Consider the following 16713-nt stretch of genomic DNA (forward strand, 5'->3'; position numbering starts at 1 on the left):
AAAGCGTCTGCCAAATGCGTAAACATAAACATAAACATAGACCAAACCAGTTATATCCATAATTCACATCATCTACAGAAATGATGAAAAACTGCACCAAGTGTCTTACATAACACTTTGTAAAATGCATTTAAAGAAGGAAGTATTTCAAGTTGGATGGTGTGTGCAATTCCTTCCTTCTTCCTAGAGAATATCAGAAGCAAATCTATGTATGCAAATGGTGCTTGTACCAAACACACTTGAGCGATATTCGTCACCACAGCTGAAGGAAATGTAAATGGGGACTGCAGATGTAAATTAGCCAAAGGCAAGGCAAGGCAAATTAATTTGTATAGCACCATTCATACACAAGGCAATTCAAAGTGCTTTACAAAGGCATAGAAACACATAAAATTACATTCAAATCATAGACTAATACTAGGACAATAGTAGAATAAAACATTAAACAAATGGTGCCAGGTACAACAAACCCCGCCCCTCGCAGGTATTGTAGCTTATTTTGGAATCGATCCAGCTGATGTCATCATGTCTATGCATGTGCTGATGTCAGCATATCAATTGCCTCTATATATGTGCCAAGTTTGAAGTAACTTGAAATAAAATTGATGTTTTTATAGACATTTTTTTGCCCATTGTAAGTAAATGGGAGAGAAAAAAAAAGATTTTAAAAAATTCATAAAAAATGTGAACTTTGACCTACTTTTCCAAAAATGTAATCAAATCCATTCTGTGTCACCGGCAGTCTATAAACCCAATTTGGTATGAATTCAACAATACTTTTTCTGCTAGAGTTAACAAACAAACAAACCCAACCAAAGACAATACCCCTGGCCTCCCCTTTGAAATTTCATGGATGTTTGGAATGTATAGTATTTATTTAATGGAATGTTTGGATGTTTGGGATTTGATGTTTGTCTTTGACTTTATAAGAATAGTCAACAATGAAAAATTAATTCACCCTGGTCATTGGAAACATCAAAATAAAAAAAAAAAAAAAGATTTTGAAATTTTATTCATCAGTTAAGTTCCCAGAGAAAATGTCACTGTTGCCTGTTGTCCATCTGCTTTTATGTGAATCTACATTAATGCACAACACAACCATGTGTCAACAAATGCATTACATCTTTTTTATTTTTATTATTTGGCAATGACTTACATCAAATGAAATGTCTCAGAGCGTGTAGTACAAAAGGTAGCTCAGCACCAGTAAATACAGAAAAAAAAGCACAAGTAGGTCATTAAAGCCCTTGAATAAATAACTTAAATAAAGGAATCATACACACTCAAATATTCTGTATTTTTATGGCAACTACATCATGTGACAATAACCATGAAGCTTTTGTTTGTAAAGTTATATACAGATGTATGCACTAAATGTTTATCAACAATTAGTAATATATACATGCTAGCAAAGGCATAGTTCTTAGGCACAGCTGAAAATCTTCAACTTATTTCCCTTTAGCTCTGACTTTTTCTAGCTTACATCGAAGGACATTTAAAATGTGTAAAATGCACCTACTTTTTCATTTAATACTTCACATGAACTATTCAGCTACACATGAGTCTTGTGTATAACAGTTCATCAGTTAGGGGTGCTGGAAACTATTTTAGCAAGCTACAATAGTCAAAAACAATCACCGTGACAATGTTCATCATCATATAAGTGTTGAAGTGAATACAATCATTTAAACTTTACTAAAACACAATCATATGGTTAGCAGCGCTGACTGTTTCAGTGGTACAAGGTCAGTATAAAAAGACAAAAAAAACAAAAACAAATTCAAGTTGACAGGTCAGAAGATTTACTAAGGAACCTCTTAACCCAGAGAGTGTTGCTTCTTCAGGCTGTCTGAGCGCCTCAGCCTCTCCTCTGGGGTCTTCTTGTACCAGCTCCTGAGAGGAAACAGCAAATATCACATGAGACAACTACAAAAACTGTGGTGCAAGCTGAAATTTGTATTTGTCTGTAAAGCGTTTAGTTAAGCAAGAGTTGAGTTATGCTGGAGTCCCAGTTCATTATTAGTACTATCTTTATTGTGATATAGATTGACAGGTTTTTGCTTTTCTGTGAAATATAAGTAAATTTTATTTATATAGCACTTTTCACAGATAAATCACAAAGTGCTTTACAGTTTAAAATAAAATGTTAGTAAAAGCTTAAAATAAAATTTAAAACAATGTCATACATAAAGGAGTCAATAAGCAGAATATCAGTCAGTTTGGGTTGGCATGATGAACCAAACAGAAGTAGAAACCTACCCCTGGCGGTTTAGTTGGCCTGATGCAGGAGAATTTTGGCCTTGGTTTGGCTTTAGAACCCTGAGGAAAGAAATTACATGTAGAGAGTTAATTGTCATATCACTACAAGGTGATTATATATTTGTGACGCTGTATTTAATACCTGTTAGTAGTGGGGCTCTTTGGCTTCTGGTGCATCTTCCTGGTCTGAGCTGGAGATTCACCAGCCCTGGAAGATGTACAAATGATGTAGTAAACAAAGGCCACACTGCATCTTTGCAAACGGTGAAATCTAGAAGAAGTGTTCATATAACTATTTTACCTCTTTTTTCTGTCGAGGGACCTCTGTGTGGCAGCAGAAAAAAACACTCTTTCCTTGGGACACTTTGCTTTTTCCTATAGGTTAGAATCAAAGTTAAAAAAAAAAAAAAAAAAAAAAAAAGGAAAAAAAGGAAAAATTATGAGTTAATCATCCTGCGAATTATTTTGTGTTGTTTTTATACAAATGTTCACAAGTAATATATTAAAGGTTGCTATGTTTCACCTTTTATCCAAAGTAATAATAAAATAAGCTTTGCTGCAGAGAGGAAGTGGAGTAAAATGTATTTCTGAGCTTTAGGCCTGTATTATCTGGTTACCATGTCGCGTAGCTTCCGTTCTACTCGCAGCTCCCTGTCCTGCTGCAGCAATCCTAAACGATCCTCCAGAGGCATTTGAAAGAAGATTTCATGGATGTCATAAAGGGCTGCACGCAACTGAAAAACAAAAATATACACACAAATATGAAGGAGGATGGACCTCTGTTGGTGATTGACAGGAACTGCACATTCCTACCTGAGCTCTGACTCTCTCCTGCAGGGAGAGATCCTGTGCAGAGTAGTTGCATTTCTTTACTGAGGCTTCAGTTTGGAATGAATGGATGAACTCCTGTGTGTCCTAAAAGTACATACATGATACATATGTGGATTAATTTAAGTGCAATTTTAGGGAGACCTACAAATGTAATAGATTATACAGTACACATTGGCATAAAACCAAATCCTATTCACAGTAAAACACTGAAAACATGTCAAATGTTTAAACTGAGAAAATGTACTATTAAAACACAAGGTCATTTTTGACTTAGGCGGTAACAATAGATCTCTCTAAAGCTGGTATGCAGGCAAAAAAGTAAACCATAGGTTCATGAGATTTGCAATTATGCATTATGTTTTTATTTACATTTACGCAGCATCCACAGTTTTCTGGAATTAGGGTTATCCTCTGTCACCGTATTGGGTGAGTGTGATAGTTTAATCTTACCACAATTGTCTGGCGCAGATGTTTGACCTTCTCTGTTTTGAGCAGTCTGCGTGTGAGGAAGCCCCGAGTTATGGCACTAATTCGACAGAAGGCTTTCTGCTGTTCAGATGTCAGAACCTGGAGGAGATAACATAAGAACATTGGAAGGTGAAGTTTGTTACACGAAAAAAGGTTTTAGAAATAAAGGTCAGTCTACTGCTGTTATTCTAAGGTGCACTCTTGTTTCAGAGGTAAACTCACCACACTTAGCCTTGGCCGAGGTTTGCTTGCTGCCCATGTGGACCCCCACAGACTGACAGGAGACTGGACAGAAGGAGAGGTCACACTGGAATTCACAGGACTAGGAAAACCTGGAGAAAATATACAGACACTTTCATATACTACACACAGTTCAAACTGAAGCTTTTACATTATGTTACTATTTCAATGACAAAAAATGAATAATATAATACCGATCAATTTGGAACATGTATACTGTTTACAGTCTCTAACACAGTAATACAGTTAGGTAAAAAATTATTAGACCATCAAAAGTCATCAGAAACTATGGTTATGCAATCAAGTACTAACTCCTGTGTGTATCATGTGACTGAAACAGACAGAAAAGAAAACATGGAATGCCTAAAAGCACTGTTTTTGGCAGTACAATGCCATAGCTGTTGATGTAAGAACTGAAGTGATTTTGGTTATTATCTAGAAAACCATGGAAAATGGATAGATATCAGCTCTGAAATTAAACTCTTATGAGCTATTTTTGTTGTTATCATTATATTTGTCCAAACAAATGTACCTTTAGTTGTACCAGGCATTAAAATGAAAGAGAAATTGAAGAAAACAAGGGGTGGTTTACTAATTTTTTTCCATGACTGTATGTGAACTTTGTTAAGTGGTACCTATACTGTGTCCTGGTGAGCGTTCATTAGGTGTGTGAGCAGGGCTCAGCGCTGGGCAGGATGGGCTAATAACAGGGCAGATGTCATTGACAGATCTACGATTCCAGCTGGAAACATCTGCGCTCAGAGGACGCACGCGCCCCCGCTCCTTCATTCTCCTTTCTGTCACCTCAAGCTCCTTATAACACATGTACAAAAACACATGTTAACGCAGAAAAACACACACACCAATACAACATCCGACATTTACTCTGGAAAAACTAAAGAAGAAGAGATTCGAACACGAGTGATCGTACATATCATGCAGTTACATATATTTACCAGACGGAGGCGATGTTGCTCTTGTTCCTGCTCAGCCAGGAGACAGGACATCTGCAGGGCGTGCTCCTCCTGCAGACGCCTTTGCATGTCCTCCAGAGCCTGTGCTCGCCTCTGAGTCTCCTCTGTTGATGTGCAAAAACACAAAATATCTGGCTTTTATCATCTTAATTTCTTTTTTTTAAACTTTGTGTTTTTCTCCTGTATATCATAATTTTTCCCTAATATTGCACTGTAATAAATATTAGGGCTGTACGTTAATTACATAACTTGGCAGTGTTATTTGCATGGATATTTAGCCAAATTCCTGCTACTTTGAACATACTGTCTTTAATATACTCAGTTTGGTGGAGGTCTACTGCACATATTCCCTGTTTTTTCCATTATATGTAATACATGCAGAGCTGTGTTGAACCTCATACCACCAGTAACGCTCAACGAATAGGATAATTTACAGACCTTTTGGGATAAATGGATGTTTTCTGGAACCCATGTAATGGAAGTCTGGACCTTTTAAATGACTTCCTTTAGCAATTATATAATTACGCAGACTGCAATTATAATTTGATTTAATTAATTGTGCAGCTTTATACAGAACAAAACTCCAATCTACAATCAGTGTGGGTGTTTTTAAATATAAGATTTCACTAATTAATTGAGCCAACCAATATGTTGACATCTGCTGGCATGGTAACAAAGCTGCTGTGGGTGGAATATGTATGTGATGAATGCAATTTTTTGTTTTCATTTTTGTGAGTTGTTCTGTTTTAGCTTTTTTAATTTTCTGTTTTCATTACTGTAAGGATTAAATAAACATGCACTTACCTGACGTGTTGACCTGTGCTTCTGATGCATTTCTGAGAGCGGTTTGTGTGACTCTTGTATTGTTCAACCCCTGAGGGTCATCTGGCTCCATCCTGACTTTCACTTGAGACAAGTCAGACGTCACTCGGGGCCTCATCAGATATGGTGAGGGGTTCTCTATGTCATATGACTGGTTCAAGGGGGCTGCAGCAGCTCGCCGACCTGGGCCCAACCACGTAACTCCTGCCATAAAACGTGGGATCCTTTCTTGACTGCGGTCGATGGATTCAGCTGAGTTGTATGTGTGCAGCTGGCTGTCCAGAGTGTGGCAACGCCGGCGAAATCCTGTTGTCAGATGATCAAGGGGTCCACTTGGGCTGGACCCTGAAGTGCTGATGGGACTGCAGATTTCCTGTACTGGGCTGGTGCCACAGTGGCTAGATCGACGACTGCCACCTCTTTGAACGCTATCACCACAATCACTTCCCAGTGACCCCCAGTGATCAGTGGACCCTCTGGCCCCTGAGAACGGCTCTCCGCAATCGGCCACACCAACACGCTCCCCTGATCTTCCTGGGCCTCGGGGAATAAGGTCTGCTGGGCCAACTGGGAATGAGATATGGATGTTACCAGTAGAAACTGGACGTGGACGGCGTCTTTGTACATGAGGACTAACGGTGGACTCTGGACTGGGTAGGCGGGTATTCCAGTCAGGTAAACTCGGTGAAAGGCAGCCAGACTGCTGCAAACTGGGGTCGAAAAGCGTTTGATGCTGGATCTGGGTTTGAGGTGGACCAGTTGGACTGTGGTGTAGACTGAAACCAAACTCAATGCCACTGTCCCTCATGGGACTGCAGCTCACATTGTCAGTGTCAGGGACGCTGTCAGGCGGGAGAGTCCGGGTGACTGTGTGGACGACTTTCTGACCCTGTTCTCTCTTCACATACTCCCTGGATTTCTTGAGAAGGCTATCCAAGCTAATATCATCCTCTTCATCTTCCTCGTCACTCTTCTCTTCCTTTTTCACCATCTCTTCTTCCACTGCCTTGTGGCAATTAGGGATGGGAGTTTCACAGCATGGTGAGGCAGGAGGTTCATTTGTTTGAAGCCCAAATCCAGAGTCCCGAGGAAGTCCTGGCGAGTCAGTGACCAGGGTGTAACCACTGACAGTTGAAGATTTACAAACTGGCAGCTTTCCAACATCTTCATCTGGCACTTTATGTATCTGATTTTTAAAAAAATAACAAACAGTTGTCATTATTTGTCTTAACAATTGACAAACTGGCAAAAAATATGGTTCTACATCCCACAGGCAGGCGTAGCAATAAATTATTACTGATGTTTCCTCATTATTTGATGCCCAGAAAATGTTCAGAGCAGATTTGCAGGTGGATCCATCATCTCCGTGGATGTTGAATTACCACCATGTAAAAATAGCACAGCCCACTGGAAAAAAGTGCAGAGTCAGCCATCTGTACTCAAGTCTGAAAATGTCGCTAGAGATTCTGGGACAGACTATAATTTAGTTTTTGTGCTATGTCCTGGGATTGACACACAGACCCATTTCATATTTGAACACAATTTTAAATAAAACCTGATATTTTTCAAACAATAGTAAATAGTATTATAAATAGTAAATAGTAGTATGTAGTTGTATGATATGTCATTTATAACTTGAATATGGAACTAATAAATCTGTTCTATGGAAAATAATGAATTTGCAGTTGTATTTATTATGTTAAATGCACATTTAATATTTTCACAACACCACTGCCGCTCTCCACCTGGCCACACCTGGACCTGTGAGTATAATGTGCCACTGACCTGAACCTGGTCCACGATGTCCTGAACCCGAGCCAAGAGCTTGTTCTTGTGTTGGCTCTGTCTGTCCAACTCCAGCTGGACTGCTTGCTGCCTATAGTCACACATCTCATTACGCTGCTCTGCACTCAGCTGTACAAAGAAAGTAAACATGTTAAAATATTTGGACCCCCTAGGCTAAACTTGATACAACTTTCCACATTACAGATTCAAGAAAAAGCAATATACACTTAAAACTATCACTGAAAAATACCTTATGATGGGCTTTCATGTTATTTATTTTTTAGGCATTACACTATCTAAATTGCCCTAAAGCACACACATCCTGTGTTTTTGTTTTGTTTTACGTGAATGCATTGTACCAACATCTGAATCATCTGGCAGTTCCCAAAAACTAATTGTCAGCAGTGAACAGCAGATCAGTTTCTCCTGACTAACATCAAACAGCTTTGACATCAACAATTATCCCCTCTCTCTTTCCCCTGCCAACTGCTGATCTAATTGGGACTAGTCAGGCCACATGCTTTACATACACTCACAAAGAAATAAGGGTCTTTCCCAAAATTATACATTTAACTGTTTTCAAACCATGTAAGGGTGTATGTTAGTACAAATCTATAATCTATGCTTGAAGTACACTTTAAGTACATATACCGTAAATAGAGTAACTGAGTAAGTAATTTCATGTTTATGTATGCTGCATAAAAGTACATTTATGTATGCTGCATAAAAACAGAAGAGATGTAAAACAAAGCCGTACTATCATTTAATAATTAACAGCAGAGGTAAATGAATGGCAACAAAATAGCTATTTGTAAGCCTCATCAAACAACAACTTACAATTTATTATACATGCTTTTAATGAAGAAAGCTGAGCAATAAAGAACTGGTTTTGTGTGCTTTTTTCTTCCTTACCAGAGGTGAAAGCACAGCTCTTCCATGGAAGAGGATGACAGAGTGTGTCTTCAGGGAATACAGAGGCTCACATGTCGACTTCTTAAATTTCCCCTCCTCCTGCAGCATGACCAGACTCCGCAGGCAGAACTCCTCATAGCTTTCCATCTCTGGACACCCACACATCCACACTCTGAACAGGAAACATACACCATGTAGCCTCGTAACCCAGCTGCTGGATTAAATGGAGAGTGTCAAATTAGATGTATGTCTGCACATCAATTGTCAAGTGAGCCAAGACTCCAGTGGGTGAGGTCTGTGGAGGAATAACCATCTGGAATCAAGAGGAAGCAGGACAAATAGCTTTCAACAAAAGAGGATCTGTGTGCTTTTAGTAGTTTTATCACACTCATCACATTCCTGCCATTCCTTTCTGTTAGACCTTGCTGTTGAATGACTTCCATTTCCGTGTCTCCTAGAATCCTATTTGTAATCAATAACAGGCTGTGTTTCAGAAAATGTCTGTCAGCACATGGGCTTGACTGTACAGAACCTTTGATGACAGGTATCTTACCACAGGGCGTCAGCCATATATATGTTACATCAAATTTGGCGTAATTGCTTTGTGGGTATAGTATCATAAGCATACGTTCTACCTAAATTTTAACCTACAAAATGATCAGTGTTCAGAACTGAATTGTACATAATGCTGCCCTGATCCTCAACCGCCCTAGCGTTAATTAGCTACATACGGAGCTACCCAACACTGATTTTACAGCCTAGTGACAGCACAGTATGGGTGAGAATGGTCTTCTTTTTCTATAAAGCTTAGAACAAGCTTGACATCGAGCGTTTTGAAGATTTAAAATGAAGAATATTAAATTTGGGGGACCATATCTGAAGCCCCAAATGCGTTTATTATACAGATGTTCGGTGGTAAAATGACAGTTCTACACCACAGTCTACCGCTTTGCCATTTTCTTACCTTCACAATGGAGAAAAAGTAATATCTCCTCTCATTTTGTTCCCGAAGGCGAGTATAAGGGACGCACAAATGTCACGGGGAAACAATAAAGTGGCGGTTACAGCATGGACATTAGGTTTCTCCTCTCAATCTCGGGTTGCACATCATCATGTTCAACTCTTCCGGGCTCCAACAGCGCCTCCTAGCAACAGCAAACGGGCCGCGTTCCAATATGGTCCCGGTGCAGACCACTTCACCTTACCTAGGGGAAAATCCCGAAACAATAGCTTTTGTCTGTAAAAATTGACATTGTTTTAAGATAAATTATTGATTTTACTTTTATTTCAAGTGATATTAAAGGCCGTGTCTGTTAATATCGTGGTTAATCGTAGAAAATACACGAGCAAAAAGTCAAGGTTAAAACAATGAGAAAAATGGAACGAGATCATTTTCCTCACCATTTATTTATAAAATTATCCCAGTTGAAAGATCAAAAGATTGGTCTAATCCTGTCTCTAATTAAAGATATTACAAAATGTTTCGTGGCTTATTTAACTCCCTATTCCCTACACTTTCAACTCTGGATTTTGCAGGCAACCATCCAATGGAATTTACCAGTAAATACTTTGCATTATAGAACACCACCCTTCCTTCCTCAGGCAGGAAGGGTATACAGAACAACTCATCATTCAGTCCTTGGGCCTGTTGATAATTTTGTGTAGTTCTCAACATTCCCAAACAAAGATATCACTATTAATGTTGCAACAGTATTTGTCATTCAAAAGCCTAATGTAGTTGTAAGGGTGCAGTGGGAGTCTGGGGCCCCTGGAGGGTTGCACACTGTCATATTGCTGTCCTGGGACTCATCAGCACTGTGTAGATAATAATACAGGTCCCACTGATTTACTATCCAGGAAGAGAGGATCTGTTTAACCCTTTCATGCATGAATTATGAGAACCTTAATCAAGATTTTTATTCCTCTTTAGGCATGGGGAAAAACAAAACGAAACAAAATAAAAAAAACCCAATGTGATTGACATTTTTTTTTTTTTTTAATGAACCTATTTTTCACAGTTGCAAAAACGTCCACTCAGCTGGACACCATGTATTTCATTTTTGATATAAAGTGCGAAAACTGTGAAATAAAAATATTTATAATGCTGCTAATCTGATGTTTTCTCATATTTTAGCATACTTCAATATTAGTTATTACTCACTTCATGGAGATAATATGCAAAAAGAAAAAAAAAGTAAAGAAAGAAAGAAAGAAAGAAAGAAAGAAAGAAAGAAAGAAAGAAAGAAAGAAAGAAAGAAACCCGGTTAATTACAGTCTAATAACAATTAGCTATTGATTTACACTCAAACATGTTATTGCAGATCAGGTTTATCAAGGACAGCAAAGTTACAGTAATGATATGACTTGCAGTGTTTGTGATGATGCACAAGCGTCCACTGTGTTGGCTGATATGGAACTAAAACAACAAAACCCATGAATATATAAGAGAATAGCTGTAGAATCACTGTCCACTGTAGTGACCACTATGTATGAAAGGTTAATAACTCTGAAATAATATTTTGTCATTTACAGTTGTGGATACCCAGTGCTTGCTGCCTGGCTTCATCAAAGTATAATGGCAAATGATTCAAATTAAAATGTACACTCAATATTGTGTTAAAGCATAGGGTCCTCAGGCCCCTGTGTTTTATTACATTGCTCAGACATGATGTAGGCAAAGTTATGAACATTTGTTTCAAAGAGCAAAATTGTTGTACAGACAATCAAAAGTTATATATTGCAACAAAACATCCCATACTGAATAGCAAATAGTAAGATGTAGCTGTTTTCACAACTCATCTCTTGAGGATACAGGTGAACCTGAATGTGTGGGTTTAGCAATACGAACAATTTCCTTGTTTTGTTGAAGTAGCGCTTCAATGTCTCGTTCTGTAAAAGTGGATGTGGAGTCCTGGAACATACATTAAATTGTATACATCACAACACAGTAATAATGGAATTACCTAAAGATAATGCTAATTATTATGATAAATAAAACCAAATATACCTGAAATGAATGGCGTTTGACCCCTGAACAGGCTGTAGACTGCTCATAACACAGGACAATATCCAGGTTCTTTGGTTCTTTACTCACCAAAGCTTCACGGAACTTCTCATGGTGAGAATCTGGATGTATATTTGAGGAAAAAAACATATTAAAACTGCAACAAAAAGACAAAAACATGCACAACCTCATCCTGATCTTACCTAACAAATGTCTGCAGGACATTGTCATTTTGTCTTTAGAGACGTCATTTTTGTTGGTCTGCAGTTTCTTACACACTTCACCACTGAAGAGGTTTTCAATCACAGCCTGTCTTCTTTCAACTGTGACTTCCTTCAAGGTTTTCTCAATCTCTGAGAGTATAGTGCACAGATATTTTATTTATTTTCTATGTAAAAATATACTGTCATGTTCAGAAAAAAGTGGTAGTTACAATAAATAATTAAGCACAATTATTCATTTAACCCATAAGGACCCAGTATGACATTTGTGGCAGTTCCCAAATGATTTTTTTCTGTATATTTAACCGTCCTTAAGTGGTTTGTCATCATTTATTATAATTTCATCCTCTAAATTTTTGTTGTTTTTTTTTAAAGTGAATATCAGGTATTTTCCAGCATTTAATTTACTAAACATGTAGATGTTAATAAAAGCTCAGAGTAAAGTTTAGGATTATTATATCAAATATAGAGAAAACTGAAGAAAAAGGACTTTTTCAGCAAAATATATCATTAATTAAAAGTAAAAATAAGTGTGTCCATCCACTGTCATTGACCCAACTCCATGGGTTTTACTGGTGAATCAATGTTGTAGAAGATGACCATGTTTCCACGTTCACTACAAAGCCTTTGAACGTCCAGATGGGTCATATCTGATGATCATGAAAAGATAACAAACTGCATTTTACACCAATTATTTAGATATATTGATAGGATTAGTGGATTAACAGGTATTAAACAGTTTAGATCAGTAGATAATTTGGTAGATGGTGGATGTTTGGATCTTTATGGGTTAAATATAGTCAACACAGTCACTTAGTGTGTATCATTTTAAAACAGTGCTTCATGGTTAAAGATGAGCTGAATGATCTAATAATTCATTTTACCTTGTGCTGTTGTTATGCAACTCTCACAATAGGCGTCTGTCAAAACAAATCAGGTAAACCTTTAAAACAGCCATAACAAAGCAAACACGAAAACATATAGACTAGCCAAATTACTGAATCTATCTAAATGAGAAAACCAAAGTTAGAGCATATGAGAAATGTACTGTTAAATCAACTTACAGCGATCTATGTCTTTAAGCTGCACTCCAGAGAAGTAGCTCACGAATATTAAAAACATTAAGATCTTCATGGCAGTGATCGCAGACAAACACACAGACATTGAACAACCTGTATGTCAGAGCAGATGGACTGGGCTCAATCATGTAGGCTTTTCACATATTGTAGTCACATGATCACAGGGACAATAGGATCACATCACCATCATTCCACAGATGATGGATTTCCAGTTTTTCAGGTTTTCTCCGGTTATTTAAAGACGTTGTAAACAGACTAATTTACATTTGAACAGTGATCTTAACATACACTCAGGCCAAAGTATAGTTCTTGGCTACAGCAGTTACTTTTCATCAAGGCACAAAGACATCACCAAGAGTAGATGGTGATTGTTTTGTTGTTTGTTTTTGTAGTAGGAGGTAGTAGGAGGTACACCGCTGGGACAAAAATAAATTAAATAACACACATGCACACCCAATTGGATCACCTTTAGCTAATGTATGCCTCTTATGCAATGTCAATGTAGACCTAATCAACTGTATCAACCCCAAACCCTAACACTACCCCTACAGGCTTGAAGTGCTGGCTCTAGGCATGATGGGTAATCACTTCATCTGCCTTTCTTCTTGCTCTGATGTGCCCATCACTCTGGAACACTCTACACTAACCAGACCACATGACCTTTTTCTAATGAATCACAGTCCTGTCTTTGTGCTCTCTACAAGCTGATGATTGTTTAAGAAACCAGAAGCTACTGACTGCATCAGTTGCACCTGAAACATTAATCACAGCTGTAATTATCCAATGGAAGGAACTGAGCTAATCTGACTTAAACAAATTAAGCAAACTAAGCACATTTTCCCCTGAGGAGCCCTACATATATTGGAAAAAAAGTATATGAAAACCAGACACAGATAAATGGATGGATAAAGAGAGTTAATAGCTATTTGAGTACAAGTAAGTACATTGGAATTTCTGTTGCATTGCTCTTGAGTCAAAAGTAAAAAAGAAATAAATGTCTCATTATGTATTTGTTTAAAAAAAAAAAACAGTTAAAATACGCACAATAAGGTAGAAAGATAATAAATATATACACACAGGAGCTACAGCCTTTTACACATTAATAAAATAGTTAAAAGTTTAAATAATTTTTTTGCTCTTCCCGTGAGAATTTCATAACAGTGACAGTTCATGCTTTTTATTTTTATGTCTGTAATTTTATCAGTGGCCACTAAGAGGCGTTATTTTATCTCAAAAACAATTTGTTGGGCTCTTTATGGTCTAATCCAAATATGGTCATTTTTACCATATAAGGTGTGACGTAAGTGACGCCGGCCTCCCAACGGAAAATATGACCGTGTGCGGGAAAAGCGAACGTTAGTTAGGGCAACGTCCTCTTCTTTTTTCGGGATCGTAAATGGGCAACTACTTGTATTGTCAAGCTTTAATGATTTATCCATTTTTATCTGTTCACTGTATAAAGTCAAGTAGACCGCCGGTGCTAGTTTTTAGCCACAGGAATCCACTGTCAATGCCAATATGTGAGTATTCGGAGCTTCTGAAATGATATTTAAGCTTGTTAATTTCATACATCGGCATTATAAAGCTGCATATTGTAAATTTACAGTTAGCATGCTATCTTTAACACCTGTTGTTGGCTACATTGCAGGATATTTTGCGGTATAAATGTAGCTTATTTTGATATTTTAGACACAAGACTTCATGTAGGTTAGCTAACATATTTAACAACTGGAGTTGGAGATACATGTTGGCATTATGATAGCTTGTGTTGACTTTAATACTTTTCGTAAGTGAATTAGTGAATAAAATTAATAATGGACTTGAAGAGGAAGTGAGTTCTCCTTTCTTTTGCTTCCTAAACTTTCCATTATTAAAGAGCAGATATGCCAAGCGAGGGGATTCACTCCTATGCACTTCCGTCTTCGTTTGAGCCGTTAAGACCCTCACACGATCATTTCTTCACTTTATATGAGGCATATATTACCTATGACAATAACCACCTGCATGTGTTAACTTCAGCTACCACGGGTTTTGTTAATGAATGACTAAACAGGTCTGTGCAGAATGTTTTCAGCCTTATCAAAATGTGAAGAAGAAATACATAACCTAACATCGTTTGGTAGCATTCTTATTTAAGACAATGACTGGGTGTGTTTATAATTATTATTTACTCTTTGATCCTAGTAGGCTATAACACGCCTTCTATTGTTGACTACTAATCTTGCATAGACATTGGATCCAAAGTCCATATAAACTGACTATAAAATGCTGTCCTCTAGATGGCGCCTGGTGCTAGATCTTATTACCACATCAGTTCAATGTAGGACAAAGATGCTGGTGCATAAATATCAATACCATAGATTTCTCTGGAAAGAAATATCATCACCTGCTCAGGGGTCAGAGGTCAACTGTAAAGCTACACCACCGGTTTAGTTGACCTTGAGTGCCAGAGTGTGAGTTTTGTTGAGGTGAACCTTGGTCAAATGAGTAGGTATTAAGAGTCTTAGCAAAGTGATTATTCTTGATCTGGATTTGACTGTAAATGAGATTGTTTGATTTGGCAAAATGATTGACCTGTAGGTGGTGATACATATTCAGTCTCTGTGCAGCGATCTCATAATATTTACCTATATTGCCAGCATATCTATCTGTATAATGAATAAATTATTTTATGCCTGCAGTTATTTGATAATAGATTCATTATCTTATATTGATTCAACAAGAAGAACTGTGTTACTGCGTCATGCATATTTCCATGTCTTAATCACATTATGCAAACACTTAATATATTTCTGTGATATTACGCTAACACTGTTGTCAGTTACATAGGTTTGCTCTAAAGTTCTGTTTTGTTTGCATACTTTTTGTTTGTCTTCCTCTTGTTTTCTTTGTATTATAACCACTTGCCACTCATGCATCAGAGAGGCCTGTGTTAACATGTGAATGTGAATTTAGGTGGTGCCAATTTGCTTTTTCTTTTTTTAGTAATGGTTGTTTGTTGTTACTCTGTGCTCTTTTACACTTTGTGTAGCCTTTGTGTTGTATAAAAACTACTGTGAAAAACAGTTTCTCATAAGCTACAGTTTCAGAACTGTAACAGTAGTGATATTTAACATTTACAAAAAAATGACTGACATATTTTTCAAGTAAGATGGTTTGAAATTCATGGATTATAGCTTCACATTTGTTTAGTTTAGTAGTTTTAGTGGTGCACTACTGAATTTGCTTCCTAAGTTTCTCCTGTGAGCACTGTGGGTGTTCCTTATATCCTATCTTTGTATGACTATAACATAAACAGTAGTAAGAACAATCCCCTCAGGATTAGTTCAGTTATTTATCTGATGTCAGATTGGCGGGAATCAAACAGCAACAATGTCATCTTTCTCTCTCACTGCAAAAATCAAAATCTTACCAAGTGTATTTTTCTCATTAGTCAAAACACCTCATCACACTTAAAATAAGATATAATCACCCAAAGAGTAACTTTTCAGTGAGATATGAGAACTTATTTTTAGACATTAAATCTTGAAAATTTTATTTCAAGAAATCTTACCAAGATAATTTTCACTTGTTCCATTGGTAGTTTTTTTTTTTTTTTTTTTTTGCTTAATTCAAGATTGTTTTGCTTAATTCAAGCAAAAAAAAAATCTGCCAATGGAACAAGTGAAAATTATCTAAGATTTCTTGAAATAGAATTTTCAAGATTTAATGTCTAAAAATAAGTTCTTATATCTCACTGAAAAGTTACTCTTTGGGTGATCATATCTTATTTTAAGTGTGATGAGGAGTTTTGACTAATGAGAAAAATACACTTGGTAAGATTTTGATTTTTGCAGTGCTGCAGTTTTAGGATTAGGTTTAGAAAGTTTGTTGCAGTGTTAAAGGTGACATGAAATGGGGTAATTTACGTGATTTTATGTGAATTCTTTCAGAGGTCTGGTTCCAAACTCCAGACCAGATTTGAGCTGTACAATACTTTGATTGAAGCTTGCACACTATCAAATTTGCTACCTTTAAAGAAGACAGGTTTATTTATTATATAGGGAGTAACTGAACAGCAGTGTACAAAAACAATTAGCTATAATAGAAGCAAGAAAGTGAGTAATAATGAGTATTGT

At 37.1% G+C, this 16713-nt stretch overlaps 2 protein-coding genes across 3 annotated transcripts in view; one reads left to right on the forward strand and one right to left on the reverse strand.

The window, feature by feature from the left end:
- Positions 1 to 1143: 1143 nt before the first annotated feature.
- On the reverse strand, positions 1144 to 9422 carry LOC115424085 (centriolar coiled-coil protein of 110 kDa-like). Of its 2 annotated transcripts, none has more exons than XM_030141191.1 (14): positions 9256 to 9422; positions 8292 to 8502; positions 7380 to 7508; positions 5577 to 6780; positions 4755 to 4876; positions 4434 to 4611; positions 3781 to 3890; positions 3541 to 3657; positions 3073 to 3174; positions 2877 to 2993; positions 2561 to 2634; positions 2402 to 2467; positions 2260 to 2319; positions 1144 to 1893 (listed from the first exon to the last, which is right to left on the reverse strand). In XM_030141191.1, the coding sequence occupies exons 2-14, from the start codon at positions 8454 to 8456 to the stop codon at positions 1818 to 1820; spliced, it is 2520 nt and encodes an 839-aa protein (XP_029997051.1). In that variant the 5' UTR covers positions 8457 to 8502; positions 9256 to 9422; the 3' UTR covers positions 1144 to 1817. The 2 variants fall into 2 exon arrangements, with proteins under 2 accessions (XP_029997051.1, XP_029997050.1); XM_030141190.1 differs by having other exon boundaries at positions 8292 to 8505.
- Positions 9423 to 13979: 4557 nt separating this feature from the next.
- The window catches only part of sun1b (Sad1 and UNC84 domain containing 1b), a 32096-nt gene continuing 29362 nt past the window's right edge, over positions 13980 to 16713 (forward strand). The window contains exon 1 of the mRNA XM_030141126.1: positions 13980 to 14115. The gene's annotated coding sequence lies outside the window, so the exon portion shown is untranslated. The remainder of the gene's footprint in view (positions 14116 to 16713) is intronic.

This window comes from Sphaeramia orbicularis, chromosome 8, assembly GCF_902148855.1.
Source record: "Sphaeramia orbicularis chromosome 8, fSphaOr1.1, whole genome shotgun sequence".
In the NCBI taxonomy this organism is placed as follows: domain Eukaryota; kingdom Metazoa; phylum Chordata; class Actinopteri; order Kurtiformes; family Apogonidae; genus Sphaeramia; species Sphaeramia orbicularis.

What these genes read in the sequence shown, in the direction of transcription:
- LOC115424085 (XM_030141191.1), bottom strand. Translation starts at nt 8,456, where the DNA reads ATGTGTGGGTGTCCAGAGATGGAAAGCTATGAGGAGTTCTGCCTGCGG. An exon ending in TCCCTCGACAGAAAAAAGAG is followed by an intron (nt 2,468 to 2,560) that starts GTAAAATAGTTA and finishes TACATCTTCCAG; the next exon opens with GGCTGGTGAATCTCCAGCTC. An exon ending in AAGAGCCCCACTACTAACAG is followed by an intron (nt 2,320 to 2,401) that starts GTATTAAATACA and finishes TTCTTTCCTCAG; the next exon opens with GGTTCTAAAGCCAAACCAAG.